Below are 14,562 nucleotides of genomic sequence, written 5' to 3' on the forward strand. Positions count from 1 at the left end.
TAGTAGTGCCCTAAAAAACAACTACCTTGGATGAGGGATTTTGAACCCCCTAAACAAACCCATAAACACCAAATCCTCAAAGGTCTTCAAAATTCAAAGTTGCAGAGTGTGAAAATATGGTATTGATCAAATTAGTTTGCTTGAATTAAAATTGTTATTTAAGAATAAGTGATTGGAAATAGCTTGAGAGGATTAAGTTGGTTAAATAGACAAAGTAATGATATGGATTGATTGGGAGAACTTTAAAATTGACGAAATAATGATTGAGAGAACTTTAAAATAGACGAAATAATGATACAAAGTTAATTTGCATTTAGATTGATTGAGATAACTTTAAAATACACGAAATAATGATATGGATTGTTGTATTTGAAGGAGGATACCAACCATTTTTTATTTTCCAAATGATAAAGAGGATGAAGGATGTTAACTTAGTTGATTTATTTAATTAACTACATTAGGATAAAGGTCAATTTAATAAAATTTATTTAATTAGTTGATGGGTATGTGATAACCTAATTAAATAGTTCTTTTAATCAATTAGTGTTAAGAGATTGTGGACTAGTTAGAATGATAGTGAATTTTAGGTTTCTACAAGATGCAAGTATATAAGAAATTTATAATGACATATAAACTTGTAACACTTGACAGACACTAATTTCTAGTTGGAAATGATTTCTAGATGAAAAAGAGTAAACAAATTATGCATTTAAATTCAAGATCTTATTAATAATAGAATAAAAAACACTTTTTTGTAGAGATATTATTGTCATCTATGAAGTGGCCCTTGATAAGGTACATAAAAATAAATAGATATTTGTACTAATTGAATTAATGATAGAAGAGAGATGGCTATTGTAGGTATTATATCTCTTAAATTTGTTGAAGCTCACAAATCGAAGAATTAGATAGTGAATGGAGCATGCATTCAACTTGAAAATGGAGCAAGAATTTGTTGTACCTAAAACTAGATGTGCTCAAAGAGATTGTGATTGCATTCTACCACTACACAAATCACACCAAGAATATGCTCAATATATATAATTTCATTTCAAATACAATAATTATACACTTATTAGAAAATACATAAATATTAAAAACTAGGAGGATTGCTTCCGTTATGACAATTGTAGTGCAAATTGACAATCTATGCAATTTACAAATCAAGGACAATCCAACAAAGTATGACAACACAATAGTAGGCACACCCTTCCAAACACATCCATTTTTTTTACGCATTTGAAAAGTTGTCCTTAAAAGAATATCTCTTAATTCTATGATTTTGAAATGCAGATGTAAGTATATTATTCATTTCTTCTTAATGTGCTTCAATTTAACAAAATTGAGCTAGAGAATATCTACCTTTAATATTGAAATATATAGTAAAGAAAAAATAGCACACTTTAGAGAACTTAACATAGCTAAATCTTCATTCGTCATACAACTCAATAACATAATAACATTAGACAACTTGCAACCATTGCTCAGCTCATCATCTAAGATAAACTCTCATTCATTTCTCAATTCACTATATAAAGTGCATACCGTATTCGTTTCTGATGCTGATAGAAAAGGCACAAACAAGGTCCACCATTAGTAGGTTAGTTCCAACGCAAAACCAAAACAAGATGAACAAAAACCATTTCAAAACATAATCAAAGGAGATTTAAAAACAACATGAAAGAATCACAAACAAGCAAAGAAAGAAAGGTTAGTCTTCCCAAGGTGCCTCCATGATGCTTTGATGATTGTTCCTCCTTTGTTTCTCTCCTCTCCAAGTCCCAAATGAATGAAGCTCTCAACTTTTAGCACAAGCCATGGATGCCATATGTAGATTCAAGATGGTTGGAAAATGCTAAATAAGATGCTATGCAAGTGTAAATGATGATGCTATGAGAAAGCTCTAAATGTCTATGCTAATATTAGTATAGTAACAATTCTCTAATGCTTCCTCATTTTTTTGCTTGAGGAATGAGGCTCTATTTATAGGCAAAATAGAGGATTGGATGGTCAGGATTGAAAGGGCTTGTGAAGGGTTAAGATTGAATGATTCATGATCCATGTGATGACTTTCAACCCAATCCCATGATGACAAGTGTCATTATGAGACGGCTTGAGAGGAGAGGGAAATAGCATTTAATGCCTGAGAAGACATGAGGGTAACCTCATGTGGGTTGGGTTATTGGATAAAGCTATTATCCAAGGGTAAGGTTATTATCCAATGGGTAAACTCTTGTGCAAATTTTACCCATGGTTAAGCTTTGACCAAAGGGTCAAGACCCATGTGGGTTGGATTGTTGGAGAAGGGAAGCATTTATGACTTTGTAAAAGTCTTAAATGGGTGAGATGATGGGTTGGGGGTTAATCTTGGATTAGGATTGTGCAAATGATTAGAAGATGGATTAGGCTAAATTAGAAGGGGTTAGAAGAGTCTAGAAGGGGATTAGAAGAATCTAAAAAAATCTAGAAAGAGGTGGGTGTGGGTAAATAGGATTTTATAAAAATCTATTTAAATGTGCAACTTGCATTTGTAGGAGAATGCAAGTTGATGAGTTATTTTTAAATAAATATCAATTTATATAAAAGGGGGATTTGATTTGAGAATCCATGATTTTAAATAAATGTTAAATTTGTTTAAATAGGAAGAAGGAGGTGAATATTAAATAAATTAGATTTATTTAATAAGTTGGACTATAGTTAGTAATTAAATAAATTTAATCAATTTATTTAACTAGATAGCATAATAGGCTAAGATGAATTAATTAAATGTCAATTTCGTTAATAGAGGAATATTAGTCATTAAATACATATTTAATATTCATCTAATTGATAGACAAATTTATGTGTCTATAGTTTCAATGTTCACTTAAATGCATAAATGTAATAAACATGTTATGACCATCAAACGTACCTATTACACGTGGCAAGTTCATAGTGCTAAATACTTAACAAATCCATTCATGCCTATTTGTGCAACATACGATTAAATAATTGAATTTTTATAAAATGATATGATATAGCCATGCATCTAATTATAATTGATTATATGTAAATATGTACACCAATCATTTCTCTTGAATTTTATAAACTACAATAAATAGGACTTTGAAATGCATTCTTTCTCAAACAATTGGTACTAATTCTTGTAGAAACAGACAACGAAGAATATTAAAAAATAAGTACATGTTGTCATGTACTTATGAGATTCTCTCCCCCTCTCTCTCTCTCTCACACACACACACATTCTTTTCATTAACATTAATTTATATATTATAAACATATTTTACATAAAATATAACATTTTTATACTTTCAAATCAAAACTTAACCTTATTAACACTTAAATTAATCAAATAAATTAAATTATAAATATATTACAACAAATATTAATACAACTTAACAATATAAATAAATTTATAAATATTACAATAATGTAGACTTAGCACTCCCAGTGGCATTGAATGCCATCAAGGCCTTTAACACTCAACCTCTTTCTAGTTCCATAGTGAGGGTCTTTGACATAACCAAAGCTCTACAAAACAAAGACATTAGACAAGTAACTACTCTATTATGTGAAGGCATTGAAAGGGATAACATGAAAGTGTTCAACTTCTTCATATAGTCCATTTAAGTGACATAAATAGAATGTGCTTTTGAAATATTGAAAGGTTTGCCATATAAGTTCTTCATAGTCCATTTTAAGTGACATTATGTCACTTGCTCAAATAGAATGTGCTTTTGAAATATTGAAAGGTTCATAGTCCATTTAAGTGACAGTATATCACTTGCTCAAATAGAATGTACTTTTGAAATATTGAAAGGTCTGCCATATATGATACATCAACATCCTAGAGCTGAACAATAAAATATTGTTTTAAAAAAAGGTAATTTAATTTTAAATATAAAGACGTTACCCCCTTATAGTAACTTATCAATTAGAAAAAAGACATGGATTAACCATTGCATAACCCTGGTTAGAAAAGTGCGTTTGGAGAAGGGTTTACTTTAAAAGAAGTTATTTTAGTCAAGTACAACTGTTCCCTACAAATTCTTCTTCTTCAATTTTTGCTGGCCATACCCTCACAAATACTAGACCTGAGTATTCTCATCTCATCTCTCGTTTCAGAATACTTACTTTTCCTCCTCTCAAGACGTCCAAGTCCATTCACCGACGCTCTCAAACAAAAGTCACAATCCTCTTTCGTATTCACCTGCTGACCTTTTCATATACGCATAAGGAGTTCTGGAGAAACTTTTAGGGAGCAAACTGAAAAAAATGCCAACAGGAAGTGCATTAACCATCTTGGCAAGCATCGAGGCTTACTTGAAAATGAAGGGTGTCAAGATTCTGAAGAGAGACCCACAAGCCCATTTTACTGGGCAAGGAACACACTCAAAGGTAAAGTTGTATGCACATGAATGTATAACTGCGCACGCATATTGAAGTGGCATCCATTGCCAGTGAAGCTTATGGAGATCGTTGTATATTTACTCACAACGGGTTTAACAGTAAGAAACAAAACTTCAGTAGTTGTATCTCATGCTTTTGGATCCGTCTCAAAGAAACTATAGATTACTGATATTGTGGGTGGCATTCTATTGCCTTCAAACGTTCATACTCGTGTAGAAAGAGTTAAATTTGCTTGGTGATGCAGTAGAAGAGAGCAATCTGAAAGAATATTGAATGTGGTTTAGTAGATAGGTCCATTCCATGTATGATTTATGTATTTATGGAGAACTAGAAGAGCCATGATAATATAATAATAGCATTTGGGTGCTTGATAGGGATATATAATTCAGTTTTAAGGAGTTGGGTACCAACATATATAAGGACTATCGGGAGAAATACAATCAGATAGCTTTTAATGTTCTTTAGATCATGTTGTTCTGTAGGATCAATGCAGGTATATTTACTTGTTTAGAAGATTGTTTATATTTGTATACAGTTTTAAAAAATAATTCTTCAAGTTTCGTTTGATTGTCTTGATTTAGTATTTTGTGAACTAAGTTATGATTTCCGATGTCTGTTACACGTCACAGGTTCTTTTACTCTCGGGTGTCTTCGGATGCGTTCATCTGCGATTTCATTTTTTTAATTGGGCGTTGGGGCTTGAGTTTGAGCATATTCATTGAGTCTTCAGTTTGGGGTAATTGTACTTTCTGGGTTTTAAGTCCATAGAAAATGGTAGATAAGGTAAGTACATTTATGGGTGGAAGAGTTCATGGTTTGAATGTTGTAAGGAATGTGGCAATCAGAGATGGCATTTTTCCTGGTGCTAGACTCACTAAGTTACAGAGAGATACAATGGGTTTGTCTATTAAAAATCAGAGGAATTGGTCTTTGTGGAAAGCACAAACACGGTATAAGGTGCAGATTACTGCTAGTTCTGCTAACCAAGAAGACCTTAAAGACAGACCAAATAATGAAGATGGGTCTTACTTGGGTGGGTGGAAGAGTGAAATGGAAAGTCAGAATTCTTCTCCTTCAGTCCCAGGACCCGTTGGAGATAACAGCTATGCAATTGAAGATCCAGAAACATTAGAGAGAAAAAGCAAGCACTTTGAGAAAATACAGCAAGTTCCTGCTGAGGATCGGGACCGTGCCCAGAGAATTCAGGTGATTGATAGGGCAGGTGCAGCTATTGCAGCAGCTAGAGCTTTGATAGCAGAAAACCCTCGCCCAGGACCTCCCAGTCCCATTACCCCTTCCTCTGCAGAGGTTTCTCCAAATGCTGGTGAAGGCTTGTTGTCAGAAAAAGCAAATGGCGTTGCAGGTCCGGAAGAAGGTAATCACCATTCAGCCCGTAAATGGAAGCTAATGGAGCTTTGTCCTATCTTTCTTTGTTTTGTCCAATTTTTATTTTGAGAACATTTATGCCAATTACGAAAATCATCTTAGGATGACATTACTGGCTAGTCATTAGGATTTGAACAAGTCGATCGGACCGGTAAAAATGACATCAGATGGTTGAATTTCTGCGAACCATATAGTGCTCCTTAGATAAATTTAGGTTCAAGCATGTACTTGTGCTGGTTCATTTGTTCCCTTTTAGTATTCCGGGAATTAACTCCTTGAGAGCAATTTAAAATTTTAAACCATCCCCAGCTTTACTTCTAGAACTTCCGTCATTTCTTAGAATACCCTTCAAGGTATATAAGAATACGGAGATTACTCTTATACTAGTCATATGCACAAGAGAATAAATTATCTGGTTCAATCTTAAGGTAAAATAACCTCAATTTTAATGAATATATTATCTGCAAGATGTTGTTTATCTAGCAGTTAGTGCTCATGTTATTGATAAATAGAAAGATAGCTCCGATTTCCGTACAAGCCTTATCAGTGAAAAATGTTACTTCGTATTTCCTTTAAATGTCCCAGTCTGGGCCATTTTGTCGGATGCAGAGATTCTGATCCATTGCTGGTAGGGTTATTTGTTACTTATGACAATGGAGTGATTGGAAGATTACTGATTTTAGGAGCTTATAGTTGTCTTTTTTCCTTCTCAAGATTTAGTTTTTCTACAATTAATTGTGTGAATGTATCAAGTTATTGACGTATCTTTAATTCTTTTCCTAAATGTTTCGTATTTTCTCCATATTTTCACTTCTTGTTGGGTAGTAACAGCTATATGTAGCACAAGCACACTAAAAATAAGTTATAACGTAAGAACTGGAAGTAACTGATAGAGATGAATATCAAAAAGAAGAGAAAGCTCATTATCGGCCAAAGTCTCTATATTTGGTGGAACAACTACCATCTCCTTTGCATCCAAGGCAATTAGGTTTCTCCCGAAAGACATATAAGTTTTTTTGAAATTTGATAAAAAGGAAATCTGGTATTTCTTCTCACATTGTTCAAAAGAAACTGAGATGACCATCATTATAATTGCCACATTTTCTGCAAATTTCTCATATATATCAAGCTGTACTTCAGTTTCAGCTTAATCATTTCAAATAAGTTCAAATTGGATAACTATATGTAATATGATCTCTATTTGTCTATCACATTTTTCAGGTTTTAGTTTTTGACTTCCTTTTCCTCAAGGTTTGGAATTTGCGAAATATACATACTTATTGATGAAATCTCATTCCCATACTTGAGAATAGACTGATGAAGATCACATGACATCTTTGAGTACCATTTTTTCCAATCTTGTTTAAGTGTGTGTGATTTTGTTAATGCCCTTGAGAAGCCTTGCAAATCAGATTGCTTTTGGATGTAAATTTTCACAAGGAAAATAGAACAGATTTTATGATTGTGACATGCTGGATGCATATGCCAATATTTTTCATATACTTCATATGTTGACCAGAAAAGAAGACTCCAGGTTCTGCATCATCTTTACCTACATCAGAAATTCACAGCAATACGCCTGGGCCAGATTTTTGGTCTTGGGCTCCACCCTCTGTTAAGGAGGGAAAAAATATACCATCTCTGTCTTTACAACCAGAAGAATCTTCAAATTCACACGAAAAGCCTGTTGCAGAAATTCTTGAGAGAGAAAGATCTTTGGCAGCATTGAATATACCTTTTGAGAGTACAGTACATGCAGAGACTACAAAAACTCCAGAGGCACCTTTGGTTTTCCAAAACAGGGCAGTGCCTTCTCTTCCACCTCTTCAGTCACTTATGGAAATCACTGATGTTGGCAGTTCTGATCTCTCCACTGACTCAACTAGTACTGGAAAAGAAGGCATTTCTGAGCTGACATTTGATTCAAAAACTCCACAACATGCATCTGAAATAGCTTCAATTTTGGATCAAGATCATGCCAAGTCTACAAATGCAACAAATGGCATTAATCCTGATGGTTCAAGGTGGTGGAAAGAGACAGGCATAGAACACCGGACAAATGGGGTAGTTTGCAGCTGGATTGTGACAAGGGGAGTGAGTACTAATGGAGAAACAGAGTGGGAAGAGAAGTTCTGGGAAGCATGTGATGATTTTGATTATAAGGAGCTTGGTTCTGAGAAATCAGGTCGAGATGCTGCTGGCAATGTCTGGCGTGAATTTTGGAAAGAAGCAATGTGGCAGGTTAGCTGTGCTGAACTCTACTTCCTTTCCATTTTAGATTATATTTCATTTTCGCTTAGTTAACAACATAACAGACATAAATTACATTGGGTTCCTCTAGTGAAAAATGAAGAAAGGAATTCATATTTGCTTTACATTTTGATGATTTTAATTAAGAAGATTGTCTGGGACAGATGTGCCTTTCACTTGGATTATCATGGCTAATCCGATTGGCCTGGAAAGCCATGTTGTGGACTCCCTTGCTTTTGATGCTGAAAAGTCCTGCCAACCCATTTAATGAAGATACTTTTTAAAAAAAAATTGGTGTAAAGAATTGGTTTATTATAGTCTCTCAACCTATTCTTTTTGGATTGGGTCAGCCCCCAATTGGGACCAGTGTAACAAGACTTGTTGGAAGCCTGGAAAGTCTAGTGAGCCACCCATTTTCCATTGCCTGGCGAGTTCATTCCAGAATTGCAAGTCTTGCAGACTCTCTGGATTTCTATAGATTCATGGTTTCCTATAGGGAACTCGTCTGCTCCAAATACATAACAAAAACCATAGTTATTAAGGGACTAATACCTTGATCCCTAGTACCTGTCTCCCGTATTGTAAATTTGTCTGTGTCTCAGAGAGAAGTCTTGAGACATCAGGAGACTTAAAACGAATTTTGGTTACATCTCTATACATCTACTATAAGCATCCCTTGAAAATCAGGAAACTTCGTATAGAGTTTTTCAGATATATCATATAAATTACACTGGTTTTTCTTAGAGTTCTGATAAATGGTTGAAAAAAGATAAGAGAACTAAACAATTGCAGTAATAGACTTGTAATATTCTATTTTTTCACATTAAAATTTGGAAGTTTTTTTGGCAGTAGAAAATTTTCTTATTAAATCCCAAACAGGTAAGAGTACGAAGAGAAGCAATAATGAATTTTAAGATGTGTACATGCATTGAAGTTTATTCAATTGATTGAAAGAATAGTGATCTCCTAGGAACCCCCATACCCTGTTTTAAAAGATAATGGCGTTCTACTCCTCATTGGTTGGCCATCTCTAAGAGATTATGGTTTAAAATATATTTTTAGATCATGATGATGATTATCAAATATTAATATAATTAAGCTTTGCTTTTATTGGCATCTATTTCAGATTTTATATTTTTTTTGGAGCATTTTAGTATTTTACATTCTTTAAAGTTGCATATCCCTGGTATGATTGCTTTTTTCTAATTTTTTTGTACATAACTTTTGCCATCTCCCAGTATCTATCTCCAACTCTTTTGAAAAAGGTGTACTGGTACCTGTCCCCATCTGCTGTACCAGTACCATCCCTATTTCCTGGTAACTATGAAATTTAAAAAAAAGAGAGAACAAAACAAGTAACCCTAAAAATGACCTCCAACCTGACCTAAAACAGATTTGACATAAACGCAAGCGATTTTGGAGCATCAAAACGTAGAAAATTAGCAAACTGCAGTAAGTGGATTTGGAGCAGCCCATGGTCCATCTGAAACAGCAAAAAAGAGGTATCCCTTTCTTTTCCTTTTTTTAATCTAGAATTCCATTTTTCATTTTTTTTCTCTTTTAAATTTCCATTATCGAACAAGCTAAAAGAGGAGGGAAAATGAAGAGAACTTATTCTCTTCATTTTTCTCATTTTTTTTTCCTATTCCATAAATTTTTCTTTTTAAAAACTTCACAAGTGTGGAACAAATTCCTTTATTTTCCCCTCTTGCAGTGTACTTGAAAATTTTGATTATGTCAATGCTACTAAGAAATGACCTTTCTTGTAAACATGCCAACCCGGGTGCAAGGGGAATTCCACTTGGCCTCTGTGAGGGGGGAGTCAGGCTTTGTAGTCAAGTTCTAGGCATGACAAAGTTTCCCATATTCCAGATCATTTTCCTGGAGACCGGGTGGCAATATTGCCATACTAATTTAAAGATAGCTAAATAGCTCAACTTGAATGAGTTAGCTTCTCAAAGGCATCACAAAGGTTGACAGAGCTTTTAATACCTATTACTTGTGAGACAATTTTGATCCATGTTTAAAAAGGATCTGCCAAGGGGCTTCCCATTATAACGTTTATTACTTCCAGCGCCTTACCATGGCTGCTTCTTGCAGTCTAATGCCACAAATGGTAAGCATAGTTTATAAGTCCGTAGAAGCCAAGTGTAATCCTTTGCCCATGTCTATATGGCAAACATGGTAAAAACAAAGGGAGAATAATTGCACATTGCATAATGAAAGAGAATACACACGAAGTGGAGAGACGAGCTTATCTGCAATGATGATAATTTGCAGTCCCAACCTATAGATTTATACTTGACTACAGACAATATTTTGGGTGGCATGACAAAACCAGCTAACCAAAGCAACATGAGTTCACAAGTCCCCATGTCCGCCCTACTATTTTTTTGGGAAGCATGACTTTGGGGACTTTGACATCACCCCTAATATTCCTCCCAGGATGATTAATTTCCCTAAGACCCCACATATCTCTGAACTTCACAAATATGATGCACTCAAAGGTGTTTGTGAAGGACTCTTAGCCTTCAGTCCTGCAGAACTCCAGCTGGACCTTGCTGAGTTGAATCCCTTATGTAGTGATGGGGGAATTCAATTTGCTTGGTCCACACATGAATATTAAGTTCTTTGTCAATCAAATAGTACTATAGTAATCACATTTCAATGATGTAGCTTGCTGATAAGGAAGATCTTTAATCACAAAAATGGAAGATCTGATCCAATGAAATTTTTTCTCAGCTGGATTGCTTGGAGCTGTGCTCTTACAACACCTCTTTGCTCAACTTCGGTCGGTGGTAATGCAATAGTAGATATCAGTTCTTTCAATGAGGGATACAAATCCCAAAGTAGACTTATGATCTCCACCATTACCGGCCAATTCAGAATCTGTAAATCCATACAAATAGACATTGGTAATAGATTCAGGGCAAATAATTAGCATGTTTATTATGGTTTGAAGGATCCTAACATACAAGGAATATTGGCTATTACAAATGAGTGCTAGATTAGGAAAAAAACCAACTAGTTTAATTAAACAATAATAATGTATCATCATGTTTAATTTTATATCTCTATGATGTAATAATTATTCTAACAACTTTCCTCACCACAATACCGTGCCCCTCACATTACATCATTTTGTTAAATACATGTCAAGAAGTGTTGAAAAGCTTTGAACTTCACTGCTGCATGTGATTTGGTAAAAGTGTTAGCACATTGCCTTTGAGTTGAACAATATTGGAATTGAATATTATGTTTTTGAGCATTTTCCTGAATATTGTGGCATTGAACCTCAATGTGTTTTGTGCACTCACGAAACATTTGATTATGAAAAAGTTTCAACACACATTGATTGTTGCAGAACAAAATTGTAGGTTGTATTAGGTATTCCCCTTAGTGTCAAAATGTGATGTAACCATATTGCTCCCAAACAGATTCACTTTCAGCACAACATTTTGCTTTTGTGGAAAAGTGAGCAACAATAGTTTTCATCTTACTCCCCGTGATATTGGACTAGATCCCCAAAAGAGTGAAAATCTAGAAGTGGATTTCTTGTCATCCAAGGATCTTGGATGCTCGACATCTGTCTATTCGATCAAGTCAAACTTATCATTTTTCTTATATTCTAGGCCATATACTACTATGCCACAAACATATCTCAAGATTCACTTCATTGCTTTCCATTGAGATACTTTTGGTTCCTACATAAACTTTGAAAGATAATTGACAACATAGTTGATAGCTAACCAATGTAGGTCAAGCAAATGAGATTTTCAATCAATTAGTGATAAAGAGTTGCATTCGCATGTGGTGATAGATCATTCCTTGATGCTTGCAAGCTTATGTCCATTGGTATTGACATTCGTTTGCAATTTATGATTTTGAATTTCTGGAGTAGTGTCTTCGCATATTTCATTGAGTTACAAACATACAATTTTTTTGCCACACTTCCAATTCAATACATTATAATGCAAAAGCCCAAAATTTGTTGTGTTGAACATCTATTTGGGATCATTCTTTGAGAAATACTGATGATGACTAGATCATTGACATAAACAATTAAAATCACGATCTCCCCCCTTGAACTTTGAGGTAGAGAATTGGATCATATGAATTCTTCATGAGTCCATGACAGAGGAGATGCTCATTGACCTTGATGTACCAAGCTCAGGGAGCTTTTATTAGACCATAGAGAAATTTCACAAGTTTACACATTTTCTCTTCTTGATTAGATGCAAATTATCCCTTTTTGTGAGTCATATAGACCTCTTCCTTGAGATCTACATTTAGGATAGCACTCGTAACATCCACCTATTAAACTTGCCAACCAAATTGAGATGAAATTGCCAAAACCATTCAAATGGTCTTGATCTTTGTAGTGGGGACACATGTATTGATGTCTTCCTTTCTGGCATAACCCTTAGCCACAAGTTAGGCCTTATACTACCCATTTGCATCCAATAACTTTCTTCCTTGGTGAAGGATCAACAAGTGCTACGGTGTTATTTTTAATCAATGTGTGGTATTTCACATTCATGATGTTAAGGCTTTGGTTGATATTCAGAAATTATTTTATGCTGGCTCTAGGATGTATTTTTCCTATGTTTGGCTCCAATATTGTTCCGAAATATCTGTAGATCAGTTACCCACTTTCACGTGCTCATATGTCTCTTGGGAGGTATGCTTAAGTTCTTTTAGTTTCTATGATATTTTGTATGTCAGAGTTTTGGAGTTTTGGGTTTCAAAATTTCAAGACATTCGATATTGCTGTCCTATGGTATTCGTTGCTAGAAACATTTGGCGTGTGATATCAGGCATGACAAAGACCAAAGAAAGTGATATTTTTATGATTTCAGGGCCTGATATAAAGAATTGTACTAGTCTTGTTGGACTGTCAGGGTGGTAGATTCTCTCTTACTGATCTGATGTATTTGAAAGATGTCAATGTTATTTATCAGGGTGTCGGGGTTGCACATGACTCTGTCCCAAGTGCTGATTAGTAATGTCTATTGAAGGTCTGGAAATAATAATGCCTTCAGCCTATGATAAAGATGTAGAGGTATAAGTAAGGCTCGATTCTTTCAAGAGGAGGTGTTAGAGAAAACAAAAAGGGAAGCTTGCTAATATGAAAGAGATCATTTTAAATGCAGTTGAGTGCCTAATGTAATGGTGTGACCCTTGTCCACCTACCCTATTGAATAACCATAAATGTAGGGCTAGTCTCCTAGCTACCTGTTGTGACCATTTCACACATCGCCCCATTAAAATGGGGACCCCCTCTTTTTTGCTCGTTTTGCTCGTTCTTCTCTCTGTTTGTCAGTTGTCTGGACTAAGGTCAGGCCTTAGGGTTTTCGTTACTGTGATTTCAGGCCAGAGTCCAGTCCACCTTGAGAGCTTTTGAGCTTCCTCCCGTAGGATGCAATTTTGGAAATAAAGTGAATTCGCCAGAGGCTAAGCAGGTTGGTTTAGTTTCAGTCGAAATTTTGATGCAAAGTCCAAATTTGTCTAAGTGTTAATGATGAGTTTTTGATTTTTGTCCGATTGAGTGATTTTGACCAAATTTTGAAAATTTTGATAATTGATCCCGGACATTGGAAATGACTTGTTTTTGCCTTGTGAAGTGATTGAAGTCCTGAAATCTTGATATTTTGACCTGTGGAAGCAAAATCGCTCCTGTCCCTCACTGAAGGACCGGAGCTTGTTTTTCAAAATTTTACTGTCTTTGCAGGATCAAGACGAATTTCGGATTGGAAGAGATAAAGGGAGGCATGTTCTTCCCGTTGAATATAATTTGAAGAAATTCGCAAACATGGAAATGTGCCAGGAACAAAAATCGCTCCTGTCCCTCACTGAAGGACCGAAGCTTAAAACCTAAAATTACCTTGTCCTTGCAAGATCTCAACAATTTCGCGATTTGAGGAGAACCAAGGGGGTACATTCCATCAGTTGAATATAACTTGGAGGTGCAATCATGAGGAAAATTTGACCTAGAGGCAAAATCGCTCCTGTCCTTCAGTCAAGGACCAGGGCGAACTTTAATGGTAGCTCCCGTCCCTCTCCCAGGGACCAGAGCGAATTTCCTTATAAGGCAAAATGTGGGCGAGGATCAAGTAAGTTTTGAGTTTGAGGCAAGTAAAGGTGGCGTAATGGACCCATTGAAGATAATTTGAAGATTGCAAAATGCCAGGTGAACTCCATATTGTCCTAGGCGCTCTTGTCCCTCAGCCAGGGACCAGAGCGATTTCTTACTAAGGAGAATTTCTCACTAAGTTCAAGCGAATTTCATGCCAAGGATGAATGAAAGGATGCACAACGAGTCCATTGAAGACAAATTTGGGAGTTAGCAAAACACAATTGAGCTTGTAAATGAAAGTTCGCTCCTGTCCCTCAGCCAGGGACCAGGGCGAAATGTTAGTTATGTTGCCTTTCTTTCAAGTTTAAGGTCACTCCAAGTCAGGATACAAGGAAGCAATGATGTTTGAGGTGTCTCGACGAAGAATGAAGTTGGTAGAA

General features: G+C 35.2%; 1 protein-coding gene across 5 annotated transcripts in view; it reads left to right on the plus strand.

Annotated features, from left to right (window-relative positions):
- Window positions 1–4,048: 4,048 nt before the first annotated feature.
- LOC131028330 (protein LIKE EARLY STARVATION, chloroplastic) overlaps window positions 4,049–14,562 on the plus strand; it is a 55,959-nt gene continuing 45,445 nt past the window's right edge. The window contains exons 1-4 of one of the 5 annotated variants that reach the window (XM_057958591.2): window positions 4,049–4,508; window positions 4,785–4,903; window positions 5,040–5,785; window positions 7,316–8,037. In XM_057958591.2, the coding sequence (XP_057814574.2) occupies window positions 5,182–5,785; window positions 7,316–8,037 (1,326 nt within the window). In that variant the 5' untranslated portion in view covers window positions 4,049–4,508; window positions 4,785–4,903; window positions 5,040–5,181. Of the gene's footprint in view, window positions 4,904–5,039; window positions 5,786–7,315; window positions 8,038–14,562 lie in introns of all 5 variants that reach the window. The other 4 variants (XM_057958592.2, XM_059208038.1, XM_057958590.2 and 1 more) reach the window with 4 other exon arrangements.

The sequence above is a fragment of the Cryptomeria japonica genome, chromosome 7, assembly GCF_030272615.1.
Source record: "Cryptomeria japonica chromosome 7, Sugi_1.0, whole genome shotgun sequence".
Lineage (NCBI taxonomy): Eukaryota > Viridiplantae > Streptophyta > Pinopsida > Cupressales > Cupressaceae > Cryptomeria > Cryptomeria japonica.